Consider the following 23,715-nt stretch of genomic DNA (forward strand, 5'->3'; position numbering starts at 1 on the left):
AGTAAGAAAAGTTTACACAAGATAAAATGCTTTTTAATGCCCAACTTAAACTATATTAGATTCAAGCAAAGTTGCTCAATCACCATATGCTTCAAAAACAGTATTACTGACCAAATTCTAGGTCAGGGTGCCTACCCCAGAGTCCAACAGCTGCTGCTTGTGTCTTCTCAGGTGCAAAGAGTGAAAGGGGCAGGGAGAGAGAGAGAGAGAGAAAAAGGAGGGCAAACACCTAAAGAGACTTCTCATCATTTCAGTCCCCCTTTGAAAAGCATTTCCAGCTGAGAACCAGGAGACAAAATCTGTGTGGAAGGATGTTCCCTGCTGGGTTCTCACCTCTTACCGACCCGGCCCTGACTGCTGGCTCTGGGATGATCTTCAGAGAACGAAGGGTGACAACTCTTAGGCAGGGATTTTACCCTGAACCAGAATCTTTGTCCGATTTAGGATTCTCTGATCCAAAACCAAAGGGTTTCCTGCATGCATTTGGGCCCTACTAACAGGAACCTTATCTCAGTCCCTTGAAAAGACATAAAAGCATCTGAAATTTTTTTCCTCATGGTTTGGGTTTTATTTCAGAGGCCAGGATTGACTAAGTCAGATCCAATGATTTAGGAACCAACTAAACAGAAGTCCTATGGCAAAGATTGGAGTCTTCTGCATAGTGTCTTTCTAGTCCCTAAAGGCCATCAGTGCCCTGTTCACCTTGGATAAGATGTGTCAGATCTGGGCAGCTTTGCAACCAGGATTTCTTAAACAATATGGCTTTCAGCCTGTTCTGACAGTCATCGTGTACCCTTTGAGTACAAGTGCTGTGGATTCAGAGGGTCCACTTTCCTTTAAGGATGCTCAGAGGCACACCAAGCACGTTGTGTGGACGTCCAACAAAGGAAAGACTGTTGGACGAGAGATACACCTTTGGAAGCCAGGTCTCAACTTCTCAATCCACCATGGGAGAAACAGTTACTTAGTGTAACTGTGGTTCTTTGAGACGTGATGCAGGGGTGTACTCCACTTATGCGTGCATGTGCCCAGGACGCTGGAGATTTTTGTTTAGTAGTACCCATAGAGGGAGAGTGCTCACACCTCATGGTGGTAGTCCCTCCCAAGACTGCATGAGGCAGCGCCGCCCCAATTTTCCCCAGTTCTTTGGCACCTATGCCTGGAGATGAGACTCCATTGCAGAGGGGACAGAGGGTGGGTCATCAAATAAATATCTGCATCACATTTTGAAGACCCAGTTACAGTAAGTAACAGTTTCTTCGACTCAATGCAGCCAGGTATTCCACTTAGGTGACTCACAAGCAGTACTGCCCTAGGAAGCAGGGTTTGGAGTCTACCTAAACGAAGGCTGCAGGACACTAACATTCAAATCCATCCCAAAAGATGCGATTATGGCATAATGGTTTGTGAACATATGAAGAGATAACCGAATAGCAGCCCTACAGATGTCCATATGGAAACATTTATGAGAAATTCTACAAGAGCACAAGCAATGTCGATAGCAAGAGCTCATACCCGCTGAGTGGGTGCGGCTGAAGTTATTTCATATACAGTCTTAATGCAGGATGTTATCCCCTTGGAGATCTGGTAAGAGACTGCTTGACCCTTCATGGGATCTGCATAAGAAACAAATGAGGCAAAGTACAAAACAGTTTGCTCCTGTCCAGGTAGAAGGCTAAGCATTGCCTGATGTCTAATGTATGAAGACTCTGAAGCTGCATTCCTTTCTAGAGGATCAGACAGAACACAGGTAAATATACCACCTGGTTCAAGAGCAACTGAGAAACCACTTTAAACAAGAATTTTGGGAGTAATCATAAAGTCACTTTATCCTTGGAAAATTCTATACAAGGAGGCTGTGCCATCAGAGCCTGCAACTCACTCTTTGGTAGCAGATGTTATGGCTACCAAAAATGTGGTTTTCTGACACAGGATCAGGAATGGACAAGATGTCAGGGGCTCAAAGGGAGGTCCTATTAAGGCTGCAAGGACTACATTAAGGTTCCACATTGGGAAAGACTCTTGAACTGGAAGATGCAGACAAAAGGAGCCCTTTCACAAATCTTGCCACCATAGCATTGGAGATGACTGATCATCCCTGAATAGGTGAATGAAATAGCCAATATCTTGGCCAAATGTACTTTCAAGGAGGTCATCACCAGCCCCAACTAAGGTGCAGCAGGTACTCCTAAATGTCCTGGCTAGAAGCTAGTATTGGTTGGACTCTGGCTAATGACCACACCAAAGGCCCTTTTACACTGCTGAATAGGCCACCTTGATGGAGGGCTTTCTACTATTGAGGAGGACTTGGACAGTCACCTGAACACTGCTGTTCCTCTTCATTCAGCCCTGCAGCAGCCACGCCCCAAGATGCAGGGAGCTGAGCTCAGGCTGCAAAGTTTGGCCTTGGTTTTGTGTAGATTGACTTAACCCTGGGATAGTCCCACTGCCTCAAAGGAGGGAAAGGCTGTACAAAAGCATGCTACTGATGGTAATGTTGTCGAGAGAAATGTGTGATTAAACCACTCCAAGCTCCAACTCCAGCCACAGGTAGCAAGAAGGAACAGAGGAAGGGACAGGGTGGTGCTGCCTCACATAGGTAGGGGAGAGACTACAGCCATGAGGTGTGAGCACAGTCCCTCTAAGGGTACTGATACGCAAGATTCTCTAGCACCAGTGCACATGCACTTAAGTGGAATACATGTCTGAATCAACTTGAAGAATCTCAGACTTTACTACTGAAGAATAAAAACTGTTCATTAACTAATTAAACTTAAAATTACCACAACTAACACTACAAACTACATTAAAAAGTAAAGCTAAAGCTAAAGCTAGATAAACCACTAAGTTCTTCTCAAGAGAAAGATCTAAGTTCAATGGATCCTGATGGTTCACACACAATTGCTGCTGCAGTTGGAAGGAACTGAGGTGGAAGAGGATGCCATATCCTCTTTCATGGTCAGGAACACAGAGGGAAAGCATAGGACAAACACATGAGCAGTCTATCAGGCACTGTTGAGAAGGTTCCACCATTTGAATTGCACCCACACCAGTGCATCCCACAAGTAGGACTTATGCAGAGGGCACAAACTGAATTAATCTCAAAATAGCAAGGCTATAAAAGTGATTCTATTTACTTTCATAGTTATTCCATTAAAACTCTATTGTTTAAAAATTTTAAACAAAAAGTTATCAACTGCACCAGAGCACCACAGAAACCTTGCTCATGTTGCCAACTTCAGTTCCAGCATATCACACTACACAGGTTTATACTCATTGGCTGATGTCAGAGCTAGGAGTGTGTTAGCACTCAGTGCATCCTGAGCAGACAGTGAAAAGGACCAGCATGCACTTCAAGCAGTGCTGTTTCTACAGTGCTCTATGTGGCAGCTAGGATTGTTCGATCCTAGGCCTTTGCACTTACAGCCTATGCCATGTGTAAGTCACTTGAGTGTCTTGTTCCTGTGCTGCTCTTCCTTTTTACCAAGAAAAAGAAAACAGGAAAGAAGCAAGTGTCCTTCACCTTCTCCACCTTGAGTACCACCTACTTGCAGGTGTATGTTGTGTGCTTCCCAGTTAATGCATTGATAACAATGCTCCAAAATACAGTATAATTTCTAAGATTATTAAAAATTAATTTGAGAAGGAAGCAAGCAGTCCGAAAGCCTCTATTCCAGACTATGCAAATATGAATCAGGACTGAAAGTCCAAAACCACCAAAAATAGCATCTTGCAATTGCATACTAAGTTTTCTGAAACTATAAAAGCAAAAATCTTTCTTCATTTGATTGAAATTTGTATCTCGTTTCATCAGGAGATTCAATGTTATGGCTCCTTGATATGCCATATTGCAGCAAAAAAAAAAAACCTTAATGGCTCATTTAGACAGCAACCTGCATATCAAGTGTCCAAACTAAGAGTAGAGACTGAGTGATGCAGGCTATATTTCACCCCAAACTTCAGCGCATGCCTCAGTTCCACACTAAAGTCTTTAGAGATAGAAGCTTACACCAAGATTTTCAAAAACAACTGATTGTGTGTGGCCAATTCAAGGCACTTTTTAAAGGGGTTTGATTTTCACAAAGTGATGAATGCTCATCCCCTCTGAACAGTCAGGCCCCTTTAAGGAATCTACTGCTGGACACCAAAAATCTGACAAACCTTTTTAAAAATAAGACACACACATCCCAGTTATTTTTCCAGTGTCTTTGCTCTTTACTCCAGTGGGAATTGCTGGGTGTTCAACACTTCGGAAAGTTAGCCTAATGTTAGACTATTTTTGAGAATGTGGGCCCAGGTCAGTCAAAGACCGCCCCCCCCCCCCCCCCAAAAAAAAATCCCACAGCTAGAGAGATCTCCCTGTGAAAGCAGCTATTGAGAAGGAAATGAAACAAGCCAGCCTGTGGAGTGGAGTAATCTGAATGAAGAGTTTCTACAATATCTACTGTAGAATGGTCTGAAGTCTTCTACATTCAATCTACAAGTACCACCTACTTATATGTACAGGGCCTTTGATCCTGCAGGATCCTAAGCTGTTTTAGATTTGCACATCATTCACCAGTCCTGAAATAGAGCCAACTCAAGACAAAACATGGCAGCCAGTCATTCTGAACCAGACAGCATTATACAACACAAGCAAGTTAAGAATACCCCCTCCAATTGAGTGGAACAGATGTCTACTGTTAAAAGCTACACACAATAAATAACTCAAGTTGGAAAATAACTGATGGTCTGGAGGAAAAAAGAAAATGAGATAAGCATGACAAAACTAGCCTTTATTTTAGTGTGCACATCAAGGATATCTGGAATGCTGCCAAATATGGTCTTAATTTCCTCCTGTGCAAGGATAGGTCCTCCAAGCTGCCCTTCTTTTTCCAAAGGAACTTGAAATAACTGAAAGAACAAACAAAAATTTAATGGATTCAGCTTTCATCTTTGAGATAATGTATACACATATTAACCACTATTAAACTTGAAATATTGGTGTGAAGGAAAGATTTGCAATGTTTTATTTCCTGGTCATGTTTTCTATAACCATAAACTTGACAAGAGGAACTCCTCATTCCCACACTTCACTGGAGTGTTTTGTATTATGCCACATAGTAAATCCTGGGTTTGAGGGTAGAAGCATTAAATTCATCCATTACCAAGGCCGTTCCATTCTGTAACCACCACATTAGAAAAGTAGGGCAAAGGCTTGTTACAACATCTCTAATTGATGAATCATATTTGAGCTCATTCTTAAATGTATGATCAGCTACTGCAAAGGAAATTAGCTCAATGGCATTCAATATTTTAGTTGTCTGTTTTTGTATAGTTTTTTTTAAAAAAAGCATGCTGAACAAATTCCTTTTCTTTTTTCTGAAGTCTTATGCCTCTCTCTCTCTCTCCAGATCTTCACTAGAGTAGGTTTTTGACATCAGTCGAGAAAAGGGGAGTTTTTAATAAACACCAAGTGTTTTGAGATCCTCCAAAGAGGAGGCTGTATCAAACTGCAAATCAGTGGTGGGACTGAAAATTAAATAGACTCATCTAGATACAGTAGCAAATCTAACAACTTACCTGAATAATTGTTGTCAGAATATCTACGTAATTACTTTCTGTCTGATACAGTTCCTTTGCAACCTGCCATCTTGCAGACTGCTTTGCAGGCAGAGGAGTTGAATTTTTGGAAGGCTTTGAAGAGGATTTTGGTGTTTCTGACGAAAGGGAAAGAGACAGACTATTTTAGAATTGTGTTAAAATCTTCAAAACGGATTCTCAAGATTATCAGAAAGATCAGCTGCTTTTGTTAAAGGTATCCCCTTTAATATCGAAAAGGGATAGAAAGGTTATATTATCTTTTTTGATGCAAGGAGAACATGTGTTCCATTAGCAGGAGACTTCTTTTGGCTGTCTCCCCACTGGCACATTTGTTAGTAAAACTTTGGTCAGTCAGGAGTGTGGGGGGGAAAACCCCACCCTTGAGTGACGCAAGTTTCACTAACAAAAAGTGCCAGTGTGGACAGTGCTATGTTGGCAGGAGACGCTCTCCTACCAATATAGCTTCTGCCGCTAGTTAGGGATGGTTTAATTATGCTGGCCGGAGACCTTACAGCGGTGCAGCTGCAGCAGTACAGCTGTGCCATTGTAAGATGTGTACTGTTGACAGAGTTTGAGTTTGGGCTAAAGCTCCTACTAGGACTGTCAAGTGCCCTAGGACAGTGACATTACACTATGGATAATATCCATAAAGCTAGGGAGAGTACTGTAATCAGTTTTTTGTTTAAAAAAACCTTAATTTTATATCCTATAGGATTAGTTCTCAAAATGGTGCACCACTCTAGTGGTTCAGAGAGCTGCCTGTTCATATGAAGGTACCTCTCTATTTCTAGCTGCTGAATGCTATTAAAAAAAAGTGTAAGTATTTTTCTCATTGTTATTTTTCCATGTAAGCATTTGTCATGAGATGAGCAACTGCCAATGAAATGGTACGTGGTGTATGAGACTAAAGATAAGGTCCACATTATGCAAAGCCTGAAAACCTCTATCCCTACAGGAGAGACTCATGGGGAACTAGTTGTGCAGCTAGTGGTGTTCGGAATACAGACTCCGAGGTTGATTTGGGATATTCTGTACATTCTGAAGAATGACATGGTCACATCCCAAGTAGATGACGTACATTTAACAAACACTGCTTAGAGGGGAAGTTTATGCCTGATTTTTCTGAATTTGTACTGATCAACTTCAACATTACTGCGCCTGCAGCAAGTACTCTTACCTGTTATCAGAGCAGCACTGGTATCACTGTAACTGGCTTTTGATTTTGAATCAGAAGAAGGTTCAGAGTCTCCTACTAAAACATTAGTCTCCTCTATCAAAGATGTTTCATTTATAAAGCTACATTGGTCCTTGCTGTCCTTTCCCTGATGACTATGGCCATAGGTTACTTGCTGGACATAATCACAGGTGTTCATACAAGTCAGGGTATTCATATTTACATCTGTAGCATTTCCAGATCTCTCTCTTGCATGTTGGAATTGGGGTTTATTCTGGAGTCCAAGTTCCAGGAGTTGACTAATTGTGAATTTTGCAATTTGCTCTCTGCCACAGGAACCAAATGCAGAGATATTAGTTTCTGGGTTAGTTAATTGGTCAACATAAGTTAAGCAAGTTGGTTCTTCACAATCTTGTGGCACGTTTGATATGTTATTTGTCCCTACAAGATGTTGACATGAGGCAAAAGTATCTTTCAAGGCTTCAAGATAAGTCGGCCTTACAGGGATCTTTTTGCTTTCCTTTGGAAAAAGGATCTTTTTTTGGAGATTTGATACTGTCCCTTTTCCGGGTATGTTATTGCCTAGGTTTCCAGAGGACTTAATGCTAGCTACCTTGTTTGTTCGCTGGAGACTTTTCACAAGTTTCACACACTGCTTTGGAGTAACATTATCTGGAGATTTATATTTGGTAAATGTGTATTTTTTCCTCCATGTTTGACTACATCTACTGACATGACGACAGCTGGCCTGGCCTCTACCTGTGTCTGAATGCCTCACTCCTATTCTGCTCCCTGCATAATTTGAAAGGGAGAAAGCCTGTAGTTATTTGTCAGAACTGTAGCATAGCTTATTTTTTCTACTTCTGTAATTTGCAAAGAATACTGCTTTAAGCACTGGTAAGCTTGGTTAAACCTCTTTCAACTACCTCCATTGGTAATGATGGATTCTGGCGTATTAGAAATATCCAGCAAAGACCCCATAGAAAGGGAATGCTCAGCTGATTGGCGTTTCCGAGGAGGGAATGGTGACATGTCAGTTTCTCTGGTGAGCTGTGCAAGGGTCTCTCTCAAGCGACGTCTCTTGCGATTGCTATTTGGGGTATTCAGAGAAAGTTGCGACACTGACTTTTTGAGTTCAGGACTCTCTGGCTGTAATTAGATATGAAAATTCAGTTTAGTACTTTTAGTCACTGCCTCCAACTTGATTCTGTATAGACTACAGAAAAGAGATTATATATACACTACACAAGACAGTTGCCCCCATTTTGCTGTATGGTTAAACAAAATAATTGAAAGTTTTATACAGCAAACATGTTAATAGTTTAAAACACTACAGTCCCTTAGGTTATTAAACAGGATTTCTATTAAAAAAAGGCTGTGTTTGTTTTTCCAGCTTTAAAAATTCTGTACTGCATAACTGCGAGACCACCATGAAGTGACTACTAAGCAAGCAATGTCCAAGTAAATCACATGTTTAAGTTTTAGTCTGAATGCTTCAAGAGAATTTAGGAATTTTAGAAATATACTGTCATCATGAGTTATCAGCATCCAAATTAAGCCCTAAAATACTTATACACATGCTTAACTTTATTACTGTGAGTAATCCCATCAGTTTCAGTGGACAATTCACAGTAATCAAGTTAAGTATTTGCAGGATGTGAGCTTTCAGAGTCAACATATTACAATACTACTAAAGGTCAACATACCTTTTCAAATAAGTACATGGATTCTCCAGCTCTGGCATCCATCTGAATGCTTCCCCAGAACCACTATATGGGGAAAAGAAAGTCTTTTATAACTGGTTTCAAAAACTTGATACAAGCTTTTAACCTGAGATATTCAATACCACATACACGTATGAAAAAATCCTCAAAGTGTAACTATGTTCATTCAGAATATATATTATATATACCCAATAGAATTGTTGCTTACATATTGAATGATTAAAAAAATACTCTAGTACTAAGACTTCTGTTTACACTAACCTCTTGCTTTACAACATAAAGTTTTTTTGGAGGCTCAAATGGGAGATCTTTTACTGTATTTTCTTCAACAACCAGATGTGTGCACCTGTCATCACTAACTGGCAAGTACTGCCCACCTATAGTAAGAGAATAAATCAAATTAACTGAAGAATTAGGCATCTAAAGTTTTGGTAAGAGATTATTTTGAAGTAGTATCAAAGTTGGGGTAGAGAAGGAGTAATAAAGAAGGAGAGAAGATGCAAGATGAAGGGGGAGTTGGTCAGCAAGTTTTGAGACAGCTGCATCCTGGGCACCCCCGGCACACACCACTCTGGAAACGACGACAGTATCAGCAGACATTCTATTGCAGTACAACTTCAGGGGACAGCCTCGATAAGCCAAGGTGCACCATTTAGGACTATAGCCCCTCCCCAAGTTCACAGTTTCTGCTATGGTGGAAGTTAAAAAAGGGAGAGAGATCTCTTGCTCTCCTGGAGCTCAGGTGCCACTAGGGATTATTTTTTAAAAATAATTTGGAGAACATCTTTGAGAATGTCTGAGAACGAGACTCCAACAAAGACATTGCTCCTAAAGAGCAAGCCAGAAATGGCTTACCTAAACAGCCATTACAAATGGGAAGTTATGTACATTGTAAAGCTAGCTGTACCATATGGGCTACAAGGACATTGAAAGAGGGAGACTCCTTCCCTCTGTCTTGATAAAGGCTCAGTTGTATAATGTTTGCATGACAATAGTTGGTGCAGTTCTATATAATATGAAAAACTTTAGTTACAAGATTCTCATATATAAAACATTACACACACAGCACTGTAAGAACAGACCTTAAACCAACCGAGTCAGCCAAGTAGTCTCATTACATTGTATTACACTATTGAAGGGAAACAAATATTTGGCCATAAATTCTATACAAGGGATTTATTTTCTTGCAAATACATAATAAAACTTGTGAGTACTACACGCTTCAAGTAACACACTTGAACAGATATTTGTGGAATGCAACTTTGAGTCAGAAGAAGCCAAGCATACACACTGCACGTGTTTCTAACCAACTTCCCAAAAAGTTAAATATTGACTATTAGATGTGGAGGAAGGAAGGGGTAGGGGGTAGATGGCAGGAAAGAAATAGTAAAAGCAACAATTTTGAATCCACAGCGTTGCAGAAAAAACAAACTTATTTCGTACCAAAGCGAGGTGTGTGGTTTTTTTGTTTTTGCTACATGCTTTATGCCCCCGAGATCTAAAGTTAAATGTAGCTTTTTAAATAGATCTGTTCAAATCTCCCTACATGCAAAGAGTCAGCATTTTAGTTTTAGACAGATTTAAAGATAAAAATGCATTGCCTATAAATTCCATTGCAAATGTGATCAATAACAATAACCTTGCATTTTTGTCATTTCTTCCATGTTAATTCTCTCTTCATCGGAAAATCCAAGGAAACTTAACATGCAGTCTTGGAATGGGGGAACCTTGAACTCATTTCTGAATTCTTCATCAGCCGCACGGAAGTCACTTAAAAATAAATATTCATTAAAACCAGTTGTATATTTACTGTCACTACTATATAGAAGCTTGTTTTTGTACCATAGAAAAGGTACAAATTGAGTGGGGTTTGGGTTTTTTTTTTTTTTTTTTTGGAACACTTACATTTCATTCCTTCTCTCCCAAGCCTTGTAAATCCACTCAGCTTTCACAATAGGAGTTCCCAGACTCACAGCAAGCTAGAAGGAGAAGGAAGTCATTAGCTATGACAAGTGAACTTTCCATTTAAGTTCCTTCCAAACTTGGAGAAAGATTCCTGGCAACATTTCTAATTTGGAAATCAGGTATTGTAAAAAGGATGAAGTTATTCCTCCGAGAAACAGAAATCACAGAAAATGTAGGGCCGGATGGACCTTGAGCGGTCATCTAGTCCATCCGCACACACTGAGACGGACATCCCTGAAAGGCGTTTGTCTAAACTATTCTTACAAAGCCTCCAGTGACAGGGATTCCACAGCTTCCCTAGATAACCTATTGCAGTCCTTCACTATCCTTACAATTAGACTGTGTTCCCTAATATTTAGCCAAAGCCTCCCTTGATGTAAAGTAAGATTATTTCTTTTCCTACCGTCAGTGGACTTTAACAAATTGATCACCATCCTTTTTGGAGCAGTCCTTAACATATTTGGAGACTTTTGGAGGGCCCCTCACCACTTGTCAACCCACCCAATTTTTAAAGTCTTTCTTCATAGGTCATGTTTCCTAAATTTTAGCCCACTATTGCTCTCCTCTGGACGCTCATTTACCCACATCTTTCTTAAAATTTCAAAGCAAAACTGGACTCAGTAATGCAGCGGAGGTGTCACCAGTGCCAAGTAAAGCAGGACAATTTACCTCCCAGGTCTTCATACAACACTCCTGTTAATAGACCCATAATACTGGCCTTTTTCCATAAGTGCATCACATTGACTCATTCAATATGTGATCCACTTATAACCCCCAGTTTCTTTTCTGCAGTAATACTCTGTAGCCAGTTATTTCATTTTTTTCTTCCTGAGTGAAGTACTTTGTGCTTGTCATTGACCTTCATCTTGTTGATTTCAGACTAATTCTCCAATTTATCAGTGTCTTTTATGATTCTAATTCTGTCCTCACAAGTGCTTGCATCTCTTTCCAGCGTGATGTCATCCACAAATTTTATAAGTGCACTTTCCATTCCATTACCCAAGTCATTAATGAAAATATTTAATGCTACTGAACACAGGGCAGATCCTTGTGGGACCGCCACTAGATAAGTCTTCCCACTGTGACAAACCATTGGTAATTACTCTGAGTACAGTCTTTTAACTAGTTATGCACCCCACCTTATACTATGTCTATCAGCAGATAACCAAGTAGTAGTAGTATCACTGTAGGTAGAGTGATTACAGTACAGAGAATCTTTAGATGCGCAAGTATCTTTACTCATTAACAGACTCAAAGCCACAACATCCATTTCAACATTTACCCAGTAAATGTGAGCGTTAAGCTGTACCCCATTTACAATGATAGCTGCAGCCTAGAAGTACATTATCCAGTGAAAAATGTTTCTACCTTTGCTCAGATAAGAGAGAAATTACCACAAACTTGCATCTGCAGCTTACAGTTTTTGAAGGTTTGCATTAGCCTATTTTTAAGGTTAAAATTGGGTCATGGTTATTTTCAGTAAAAGTCACAAAACAAAAAAAGTTTACAGAAGGCCTTGACCTATTCATAACTTTTACTAAAAAAACCACAGGGGGGGTGGCAACTGCAAGGAGAGACTGAAGGCTGAGCACTGCTTCTATGGTAGGGGTTGAAGCCAAAGACGTCACAGAGGTTCGTTAAAGACCAAATCGTATCCTTTTTTACTTATTTTATTCTGACACTTCTTCCCACCCTCAGAACATCCAGCAGGACATAATTTAGGGTCATCCCCACAATAGAATTGTCACTGCTTCCATTGCAAGGAGATAGTTGTGTTTTGGTAGCCTGTGCCAAATCAAATATAGAAATCCCAATAAAGATTCAGAGTGTATTAGCTATATATACACACAGTAAACTTGCATCCAGACAGCAAAGCATTCCCCTGTAATGATCAACATACTGACCAAAACATAAGAATGGTTGTTTTAGTATAGGTTTCAGAGTAACAGCCGTGTTAGTCTGTATTTGCAAAAAGAAAAGGAGTACTTGTGGCACCTTAGAGACTAACCAATTTGAGCATAAGCTTAGCTCACAAAAGCTTATGCTCAAATAAATTGGTTAGTCTCTAAGGTGCCACAAGTACTCCTTTTCTTTTTGTTTTAGTATAGTAGAATGAGACTATGAAGGCTTATTGCTGTAACTAGCAGGGTCCTTCTATTGACCTAAAAAGATGGAAGTGTTCCGTATTAGCTATACAATTTTGATTTCCACTTTGTATCTTTATGTAATGCATTAAGTTTCCAACAGCAGTTGCAGCCAATACTGGTCAAGTTACACAGCACACAAGATGGAATACGATCAGCACTTAAAGACATTTGCTATGTATATAAGGCACCCTTAATGTTCTGTATTATACCAACAAATGTTCCTGATACTTGTGAAAAGTATAGGGTACACCTACACATCAATAAAAAACAAAAACATCTGTGGCACCAAGTCACAGAGTCCAGGTCAATTGACTCAGGCCCATGGGGCTCAAAACAGTGTAGACATTCAGGCTTGGACTAGAGACCAGCCTCTGTGATGTAATCCCACAAAGGGGGTGGATCTCAACCTGAGCCTCTACCCTGTAATTGTTAGCCCAGCATCCCAAGTCAGCTGACCAGGGTCAGCTGCAGCTGTGCCGCTGGTCTTTTATTGTAGTGTAGGCACACCCATAGAAGCAGAACAAGCTGATAAGTGCTCTGAAACCTTAATTGCAGTGGTCTCAGTTAACTTAATGCTAAGTACTTCACAAGAGACAAAATGCTTATTTTCAGAGGTTGTTTTCATCTGTAACAAAAGCCTTTAGACAAAAGGTATTTTTAAAAAACAGGCCATTTCTTGATTCCAACAGCTAAACAATTACCACCTGTTATTTTTAAAGCTTGACATCACGGAAGTAAAGATATGCTGAAATCTTTAATCCTTTCTACTTAGCATATTTTCTTCATTACAAAAGTGCATCTGCTCCAAGTTAAAATAAAAGGTCTGATTTGAAAGGGTCAATCTACACTGAGAAACTTTTTGAAGTGCTTGAAGTGCAAACTCAAGTTCACGTACTCTGAATTTGTCTCCTTGCGTAGAATTAGCCACCAGATGTGTAACTTTTGAACTGAAGTCCCTTCGAATAATTCCACCCATATGATGAACCAAGGTCACAAGCTTAACCTGAAGAGCAAGAGTCAGGAAGTAAGAGAATCATACACTTTTTGAAACTTACAGCTGTTAATGAAGGGACAAAGACAAGAGGTCTATGCACACACCATACAAATTACACTGGAACTTAAAGCTTTTGCATGTTCATTTAACCTGTACTGTTGTAGTTAAAGGAGTCATTTTTAAAAAGGAGACATGGTTGGCAAGCCATAAATGTTACCTGCCTTAGAAGTATTTAACATATAATCAAATGTATTTTAAGGAAACATACAAGTCACCATTGCTGTTTTCTCAGCTATACAGTTAGCTGCTCATGCTGCTTCACAATCATCTCACCCCATCAAAGTCAAAAATTTACCTAGCAGCACAAAGCCACTAAACAAGATGACTCCCAACATATCATAGCCCATTGTCATGCTGCCACTTCTGTAAGTGGAACTGGCAGTTTTCTTTGGATTCTGGGCTATTAAAACATAGAAATGAAGGCTAACATACTTGGCTGGGGGGAAAAACCAAAACAAAAAAAACAGGAGTTTAGAACAAATGAATGTGGACTGCTCAGTTTGAGTCTGGCAGGACATCAGAGTTAACTCCTAGCTCTTGGAAGATGGTCTTGGCTCTGTGCTTCATGCAGTTGCCAGCATCTCCAGCAGTACAGTTTGCCTTGATACCATGCCAGAACACTGATTCAGTAGTGGCTTATATGATAGCAAGACACCAAGTGAATTATCAGTTGCTTCTTGTAATATCAAAGTTTCCCATTTGACTACTGATCGGGAACGATGCTGCTGTAGTTCTGACACTATTACAGTACATGGCAGTGACACTCCAAATGCTCTGAACAGGATATCCAAGTTTCACTTGAGTGCACTCAAGAGCACGTACATTATCCAACACAAGTGACAGGTCAAATTCTTAGGTGATCAACTCGATGCTGCCTAAGGGTCCAATCCTGCTCCCATGCAAGTCAGTGAGTCCCACTGTCTTCAACAGGAGCAGGAGAGTGTCTTAAGTACACCCTAGAATCCTAAAACTGTACTCAAGAATACAAGCTTTAGTAACCGTTAGACATTGTACACTAGGGGTAATGTAACAGAAAACTACCTTGAACATAGTTACATGTAGATCAATCAGTCCAAGAAAGGGGAGGGGACAAGGGTGTAAGACAAAAGAAAGAATCTTACTAGTTCTTCTTTCTTCCTGAATCCTGTAAAGCACAGCACCAGATTCAACATACTTGCACAGTACAATGGGCGACATGAGAAAGGTAGAGGCTGAAATCAAATAACGATTTGTTACAGTAGTCAGAACCACAAGCTATTTTAAAAAAAAGGTTAAACAAAAAACTTGGACAGTGGCTCTACAGGCTTTTAACTTTATTAAAATGCACTGATACCAACCGGATACCAATTAACAAGGCTCATTGTTTTCTGGTATGTCTTGAAAGAGGAACTGCCAGCATTTTGGTGAAATGATTGAAGTATCTCTGTAGCCTGTGCTGAAACAGTGCTGTAAACTTGTTACAGTTGTAACTTTATCATAGGTGTCCCTATGTTTCCTGTAGGATCATATTATACACTACTGTCCTGCAACAGAGCATTATTATCCCCCAACTGTTAGTATTAGAAGTATAACTTCTTCTGCACCGTACAGCAACCATGTAGGACAAAAGCGCCTGGCACTAAAGCACTCTTTACTCACTCAGTGCAGTATTCCAAAGAAGAGGAGCATTTTAGATAATTTATTAATGTCAAGTAAGTGTTAGTAATTAGCATCTGTATTTCCTTAAACCTCTTCCTGGTGCAAAGTAGTATTTGTGCACTTCTCCTGTCTGTCAGAGATCCTACTTTGAATATTTTTTTGTCATCAGACTTTAGAGGGGATTAGAAAATGGATTATAAAATACTTTCAGCCTATGCTGGATACCCATTCTTGGGTGGTTCAAATGGTACTTAACATAGGCATCATTATCAGCAGTTTCAACACCATGTTTTTATTTTTTTATGAGTTAATTTAACTGGATTTCTCAGGACTTGAATTCCTAGTAGCTTTCCCTTTCTGAGAATAACCTGCAAATAGCAGTATAAGAGGGGGAGCAATGAAGGGGTTCATGTTGTCACCAAGGCTCTCGAAAGTGTTAAGAAAGAAAAGGAAGCAATACACAAAAAGAAAAAACACTATACATTACATTAATGTCTTGTCTACACTAGAAAGTTATACTGCTTTAACCATCCTAGGTGCTACAAGTAATATACTGGTATAGTTGAAGCAGTACAATCCCTCTAGTGTGGATGCATTTACACTGGCATAGAAGGTGCTTATACTAGTATATCTATTCCTGTACATGAAAAGGAATAAACTATATGGTATAAGGCACTTTTATACCAGCTCAACTGCATCTACACCAGGACTTTTACTTGGGTGACTATTTTGGTTAAGAAACCTCACACCATTAACCAAACCAAGTATATAGACCAGGTCTAGTACTTTTTCCAGCATTTCTCTGGAAAGGTATCCCAGGGAAGTGGGGGAAGAGAAGTAATTTGTGAACATAACTGACTGGCTTGAGCTACTTGTGCACATTGGCTTGGCAGTTGTAAGCCACTCACTCTGCATTTATGGCCTACTTTTCGGAAGTGCTGAACAACAAATCCCAAGTCACGTTAATTAGAGCCATGGGTGCTTACTATATATATTGGTTTTTTAAAGGCCATTTATGTATGTTGTGAAACACGGACATGTGAATGACCTGAATTCTGCACTGAGAAAGACTGATACAGCTTTCAGCAATGCCTCCAGTTCAGAAGAATTTAGAGATTCAGAATAGCTGCCCCATCACAATACCAGATCTTCATCTACGTAAACAATAAGGAGAGCTATAATCGCAATTTAAATGAAATGTCTACCATAGGAAGAAAGTAGTCAGAATCTTCATGTTAGTATTATTTACATGTGTTGTCAGTGTCCATCAACAAATAAAGTAAAAGTATAGGTCATTTGCTTTCACCTTACCTCTCCTTTTTGAGCACAATGAAGTACTATTGGAGGTCCAAGAACACGACAGTCAAACTTGTACAAGTTCTCCAAGATGGTATCTTGAAAGTCTGCTACAATGAAGACTGTCTCAAATTCTGGAGACTCAGAATCCCCAAACTCTTCCACAGACTCCATCTTGATATAGGGCACTTTAATTTCCTTAATTTTTTCCACACAATATTAAAATAAAAGTGTCATTCATGCAACATTCATTTACTAGGTATGTCATTCTTAGATTATTTTTACCTTGAAGTGTTAAAGAAATTTAGTATCAAAGACAGCTTTACAGTTTTCCAAAAAGTTACATATTCTGTTTAAAGATACAAAAAAACCCCATGTCTTTGTATATTCTTAGCACTGAACTAGTGATGATCTAGGTTTCTAAAGTGATTTCAGATTCTGAATTTAAGGACTTGTTTAAGAGTCTAAAGTATCTGTTCTAATATTAATGGTTTTACCTCTCTTTAGGGATTTCCTCAGTCTTTTTGGGGGGAGGAGGGTGCCACATTGACAATATAAGAGTAAGATCAACTAATATCTTGTTACATTAACTCAGTTGGATACAATTGTTCTTGTACAACAGAAAAGTGAATCTTTTCCTTCATGGCATCTGAATTTAGTTTGTATATTTTGGAACTCTTTCACTAAAAATAGACTCAGTTGAGCAATTTAAAGTTGCAACTTGCAGACCAAAAGATTCCATAAAGGAATGTTTCATGCTGCGTGAAGTTAGACTTCATATTTCAGAAGGTTTAACTACAGGCTGCTCTGAATCTGGAGACTTCAGGTCTAAACTCCATTTTCTAGAATCCTTCACATTAAGAAACAACTTAATGCTTACAAAACTGTTCATGCACCAATCATATATTGTAGCTCTTTCACTGTTGAATCAGAAAAGCCAGTTAACTGATTATGAAGCTAGTTCATAGAAGAAACTTACAAAAGTCTAAACAGAAGCATTACATATATCATTTGAGAGTTCCATATCCAAGCATGGAACACATTAAGTACACCAAATAGGTTAGTTCAGGGATTCAGAACAGACACTTAAGTAAATTGCAGTTTCAAATTTGATACAAGTTTCTACTCAACTAGCTTCAAACTACACCACAGGAAACATTGTCTATTGTGCCTTCATCACACCCAAATATCATGAAATTTAAGTGTTTGTGCACTCCAGTCCCAGTGAAGTGCAACATGCTTCATGCAATCATATACACATAGATGCCTGACATACCATATGAATTATACTTTTTATTAGCTTTTCTTCCGATTTACCAGGACTAGTTTCCTTTATCTTTATAACTGGGACTTCCATTATCTTAATGGTCTGTGGAAGAGGAGAACTTCGGTATGAGATTAAATTACTTACATGAAGTTTGTCAAAACAATGTCATTATGACGACTTCTTTATGTTAAAGCCACATACCTCCAAGGCTTTCAAGAGTTCCTCACGTTTCCCAGCTTCCTGAATTAAAACCACTCTGGTTTCAATCTGAGGCATTTCCTCTGTTTGGGGGGGAAAAATTGCAATATTCATAACCAATAGAAAAAATCTAATCCTAATGTTAAACAAAGCCATAAATGTATGGCAACTGTACACTGGTATCTTGCCAAGATCCACAGTCCTTTCTCAAAAAGTATTATTTACCAAGAGTACTTCAACTCTGAAGACTGGGTGCTGCCTTAACAAACTTCTTCTTCAAGTCAAGCTTGCAGCCGATGGATTGCACAGTGCATCAGTCGTAGACATGTAGGTTTGGAAGGGACCTCAAGAGGTCATCTAGTTCAGCCCCAAATGCTGAGCAAGGATTAAGTAAACCTAGACCATCATTGACAGGTGTTTGTCTAACCTGTTCTTAAAACCCTCCGATGACAGGGATTCCACAACCTCCCCTGGAAGTTTATTCTAGTACTTATCCTTACAGTTAGGAATTTTTTTGTACTATCCAGTCTAAATCTCCCCTTGCTACAGATTAAACCTATTACTTTTTGTCCTACCTTCATGGACAAGGAGAACAACTGACTTAAATATAACAGCCCTTAACAGTCGTCAAATACATCAAATCCTCCCTCAGTCTTTTCTTCTGAAAAAGAAACACTACCTAATCTATGAGGAAAGGCTTAAAAAAATCTGGGTATCTTCTCCCATTTTGTTGCTCTTCTCTGGACTTGCTCCCATTTGCGCACATAATTTTCTGAAGTGTGGTGCCTGGAACTGGGCACAGTACTTCAGCTGAGGCCTCACAAGTGCCAAGCAGAACAGGACAATTACTTCCTGTGTTTTACATACGATACTCCTGTTAATACACCTAGAATGTTTGCCTTTTGGCTACTGTATCTCATGGTCATCTCATTCAATTTGTGATCCACTATAATCCCAGATTTTTTTCAGCAATACTACTACCTAGCCAGTTATTCCCCATTTTGTATTTGTGCATTTGATTTTTTCCTTCCTAAATGAAGTATTTTGCATTTGTTTACATTAAATTTCATCAGACCAATTCTCCAATTTGTCAAGGTTGTTTTGAATTTTAATCCTATCCTCCAAAGTACCTGCAACCTTTCCCAGTCTGGCATAATCTGGGGATTTTAGGAGTATACTCTCCACTCGATTATCCAAGTAATTAATGAAAACGTTCACTAGTACTGGACCTGAAACAGACACCCCCCCACGGGGCCCCACTAGATATGTTATCCCAGTCTGACAGCAAGCCAGATACAGTTTAAAAGTAGAACTCAGGAGCCATATACTTGCTAGAGTCTACGATGAAGCAAGACCACAGTTTATGACCAATGAAGAGCTCATTCATATTCACACAGGAACTGTGTGAAGGGGGGGGGGGGGGGGGGGGGGAAGTGATCAACAAGTATTGAGAGGCACAGCAGCGTTAGTTCCATGCTACTAACAGAATTAGCTATCTAACAAATTTACCAAAGAAATGTTTAAGCCACTCACCAGCCTTCCTCCTTCACTGTGCAAATCAATCCCAAACAGAAAGTTATTCTATGTCACAATTAGAAGAAACTGCTGCAAAGTGGAGTTAGTCTATGGTGCAGAGGCATGGCTGTTTAGTATTTTGTAGTATTTTAATGTCTAATATCTTAACGTTAAAGCTTTCCCAAAAAAAACGAACAAAAGAAAAGGGTGATGTCTAAGCCCCTATGAACTTGCTCCATTTCTCCAGCATACATCCCGGAGGCATTCACAGAATTGCGTCTTTTGAAAGGCCTGAGGCAGATAGAAAGTTGCCTGGCATAACTGAGGGAACAGGATTTTACTTTAACACTATTTACTAAAGAGATTAAAAAAAAAATAATCACATTTCTCTGTGAAAGACTAACTCTCCCACGTAACACCCAAGTCACTACAGCATCTGATATTTTCCCCAGTTTATGAGCCTTATCTAGTCATTTTCATCCTAGGTATGTACCTTTCACACACAGGAAAGGAGAGTAAATTTAAGAGAGTAGGATTTTAAAGCCTAAAGGATTGGATAGGGGATTGCAACTCAGGGCAGGGGTATCTGAAACTATTGAACAAGTTTAAGTTAGCTGTGCCCTTTGGGAAAAAAAGGATCAATTATATGCAAGTATCTTACCCCAAACAGTAAGTCTGCAGATCTTAAAAGGTCTGTTTATTCTAGAGTTGCAGTAAGACAATTTTAGACTTCTCAAACATTGCTTTTTATTAATGGGCACCAGTATGACTGATTAATGGGTTATACAGAAAGCCTAAATTGAGAATTACTGAACGGGAATGCCAGCAACAAAAAAGGTCTTACCTTTTTGGAAGGAAAGGGGCTCCCACAATGGGCAGGATTTGTCAGAGGTACAGGTGGCAGATTTGAATTAGTCATTTAAAAAAAATTGAGAATCACAAATGGCTATTTAGCATATACCTTTGGAAGTGCACTTAGCTACAGAGTCAAGATGAAGTGCTGTATGTTTACAGTTCAATGAAAAGTCTTATTCAAGCCACTCCTTTTCCACAACATTACATAACTCCATCACATCACTTGTGTCCAAGAATCTTCCTAAATTGCTCCCTCAATCTCATTTACTCACTCCCAACTTCACATCTTTCATACTACCTTGCATGCTCATATTTACTGCATACCAAGTTCAGAGGCTCATTCCTGCTGCAGTAACTATTTACCACCATTCCTGTCTTTAGATCAGGGGTCTCAAATGCATGGCCCATTGGCCCCATGCCAAGCTCCCCTCCCCATCTGCCCCATTCCCCCCACTCCTCTGCCTACCTCCAGGAGCTTCCCGCACAGCTGTTTGGTGGCCCTTAGTACTTTCCAGAAGGGAGGGGGGAGGAGCAGGGGGCCATGCAGTCAGGGGAGGAGATGCAAGATGAGGGGCTGGGCTGGGGATTTGGGGTAGGGGTTGAAATAGGGGCAGGGCCTCATGGAAGGGGTGAAGTGGGGGCAGGACTGGGGGCTTTTGTATCTTTATATGAAAGGGTGTCAGTGATCCAGCCCTCAGGCCAATGTACTAGTCCTCATGTGGCCCTTGTGGTGATTTGAGTTTGAGATCTCTGTTTTAGACCAGGCTCTTGAAAGCAGAGGGCTTTTTATTTTGCCTAGAACATGTGCTGTATAGCATTATCTATTCTAGGCAGAGAGACTCCTATAGTTAAGGATACATGAGCATTTACATTCTGAGGGGTCATTTTTGGAACTTATAACTGGTCAAATTCTGGATTCAAGTTTTGTATACTTGACTCCAGTCCAGAGTCTTCCCCCCCTCCAATTTCAGCAAAGAATATTATCTATTTAACACTAAAGTACAATATACTTCCTATCAAAGGATTTTTAAACTTAGCTTATAAATAGCTCTACACCACCTCAGTAGAGGGAAGAAAATCTTAGGAATGATAGTCTTTAGATCAAATGCTCCTGTCAGCGTTCCACCAAAAGTCCATTTTTATTTAGTACAGCTTTTAGTTTAAAAAAAAAAAGTACTTCATGCATACTCACGGATTAGTACATTGTATAATACTGGCACTACCTATACCAATTAAATTAAATTGGATGTGGGCACACAAAATTATGGAATGAGGCAGGGCTCCAGAGGTTGCCTATCTGAGCCAATGTAGGCACTATAGAAGTTATTGTTACCTTGATCGAATCTAGCTTTTCAGCCTCTGTATTTTGATCTCTATGAGACCTCACTTTCCTAGAGTACAAAAGGGAGCAAGTGATGACAGCAGTTCAAGTTTATACCATGGCAGAATGTAAAGCAATAAAACAGTCAGAGTCCCCATCAAGAGGGGTTTGAGAGGCCAGTCTACATAATAGTCAGGCTCTCTAAAGGACTATCAACCCGATCAAAATGCACCCCAATTCCAAAGGGAAGAGCCCTATTCTATATGGACAGCTCCAATGCCTTCCTCTGCTGCTGCTCAGAGCTTCCCCAAGGTGCAGGATTAGATTAATCTGTTACCTCATAAGTCTCACCATTATCCACAGGACTCCAAATATCCTCAGTTTAACTGATAGGAAACTAGACAATTTTCCACTGGTGCAATCCGGGAAAGCAAGGAGCAGCAGTAGAGGCATTCAAGTCTGCAGACAGAGTTCAGAAAGACAGTACTACCTCAGTTTCCATTTGTCTCATGTTGACAGGTTGCAGATAAAGAGCCAGAATCTTAAATTTTGTAAATAAGATTAAATTCTGCATAATTTGATGGCACTTGTCTGTGAAAGCTTTCTACTGACCATGAGCAAGGGTAGTTTTCAAACCCTGAACACAGGATTTCATTTCAAGGAAGTTACTGCAGAGAATGTGTTTTAACTGCGAGTGCTGATTTTCCTAACAAACTCCTAGTTGCCTCTAGACAAAGTTGCAGCCACACCAGAAATAACCCAACGAATTTGGGACATACAAATGCACACCTGTGAACAATTAATAGTACGTGTAACGCTAGTTTACTTAGCCTTTCCCATCAAAGGTGACCATTGACAAACACCTGTCAGGGATGGTCTAGTCTAGATAATACTTAGTCCCCTGCATTGAGACAGGGCTAAGGAAACCTACTGACGGCCCTTCTAGTCCTACATTTCTATGACTTGCACTTTTTAGCAACAGATGGGTACTGAACAGAGACAGGCCTGTAATCAAAGGACAAAATACATCATTCCTTTGATTAACGAAGGGTTTTGTTTTTTTAACCTATACTGTCTAATTTAGGTCAAAAGCCTTGGTAGTAAGAAATTTTACCATAGTTTGGTGAATTCACAAAAAGTTAAAGTAGTGGCATGAATTTAACCAGACATTTTGTGGATATATGTTCTCCAAGCTTTTCCAAAAAAGCTCTGCTCGTGTTCTTCACAAATATGGATGTTTAGGTCATGGCCTATTGAATGGAAACTACCAACTGTGTGATTTTGTCATGTGAAACAAGGAAGGGAGAATGGGATGAAATATTTACTTTGAACCTAGATCAAAAGAGTTATTAATACTGATACTGTATATTTAGAGCCACTGCAAGTGACAAATCACCACAAGTTACTAACAATCTTTTGGTTGAATTGCAGGAGCCTCATTAGCTTCCAAACTGAAGAATTACTCTGCTTTTAATTTTACAGATCTCCTCTAATTAGAGGTTTAGGGTGAATGAAGTAATCAGGTAGAGACATCCATTCTGGAAATACCAGGAGAAAGAGGATAAATCAAATACCAAGGAAAACTACACTATTTTGTGGGAAATAGAACATACTTTAATTTCTAAAGTCTCTCTTGGGTGGGGGGTAAGACTGGTTTGTATGATTCAGGAGATTAGTAATCAATGTAGATCTTTCTAGATGTAGATTACTAGTTCAAATCTATAGACATCAGTAGAGACCAAAAAGCCACCCATCTCATGGTTCTTCACAGGCCTATGAAGCAAGTTGGTGATCAATGACTATTCTTAGTAAAAGCGTCCACATCATAAAACCACCACTATGACTGGATTCTTGGTTGGCACTTTGTGTGATGAGCAAGAATGAACTACTTTCACCTGTACAGTTCTGTCCTCTTAACATATCTGTGGAGAAGGCAGAAACACTACTTTTGGTTCAGTACCCACTTTGTGGCTGTACA

At 39.6% G+C, this 23,715-nt stretch overlaps 1 protein-coding gene across 9 annotated transcripts in view; it reads right to left on the minus strand.

The window, feature by feature from the left end:
* ECT2 (epithelial cell transforming 2) overlaps positions 1-23,715 on the minus strand; it is a 53,457-nt gene that overhangs the window by 24,534 nt on the left and 5,208 nt on the right. For 8 of the 9 annotated variants that reach the window (XM_075132109.1, XM_048864749.2, XM_048864748.2 and 5 more), the window contains 12 exons: positions 18,050-18,129; positions 17,858-17,950; positions 16,597-16,779; positions 14,769-14,858; positions 13,489-13,596; positions 10,387-10,460; positions 10,121-10,251; positions 8,743-8,858; positions 8,464-8,526; positions 7,684-7,906; positions 5,563-5,699; positions 4,774-4,893 (listed from right to left, as the gene is read on the minus strand). In XM_075132109.1, the coding sequence (XP_074988210.1) occupies positions 4,774-4,893; positions 5,563-5,699; positions 7,684-7,906; positions 8,464-8,526; positions 8,743-8,858; positions 10,121-10,251; positions 10,387-10,460; positions 13,489-13,596; positions 14,769-14,858; positions 16,597-16,779; positions 17,858-17,950; positions 18,050-18,129 (1,418 nt within the window). The remainder of the gene's footprint in view (positions 1-4,773; positions 4,894-5,562; positions 5,700-7,683; positions 7,907-8,463; positions 8,527-8,742; positions 8,859-10,120; positions 10,252-10,386; positions 10,461-13,488; positions 13,597-14,768; positions 14,859-16,596; positions 16,780-17,857; positions 17,951-18,049; positions 18,130-23,715) is intronic. The other variant, XM_048864750.2, reaches the window with a different exon arrangement.

Source organism: Caretta caretta, chromosome 9, assembly GCF_965140235.1.
Source record: "Caretta caretta isolate rCarCar2 chromosome 9, rCarCar1.hap1, whole genome shotgun sequence".
NCBI classification, from domain to species: Eukaryota; Metazoa; Chordata; order Testudines; family Cheloniidae; genus Caretta; species Caretta caretta.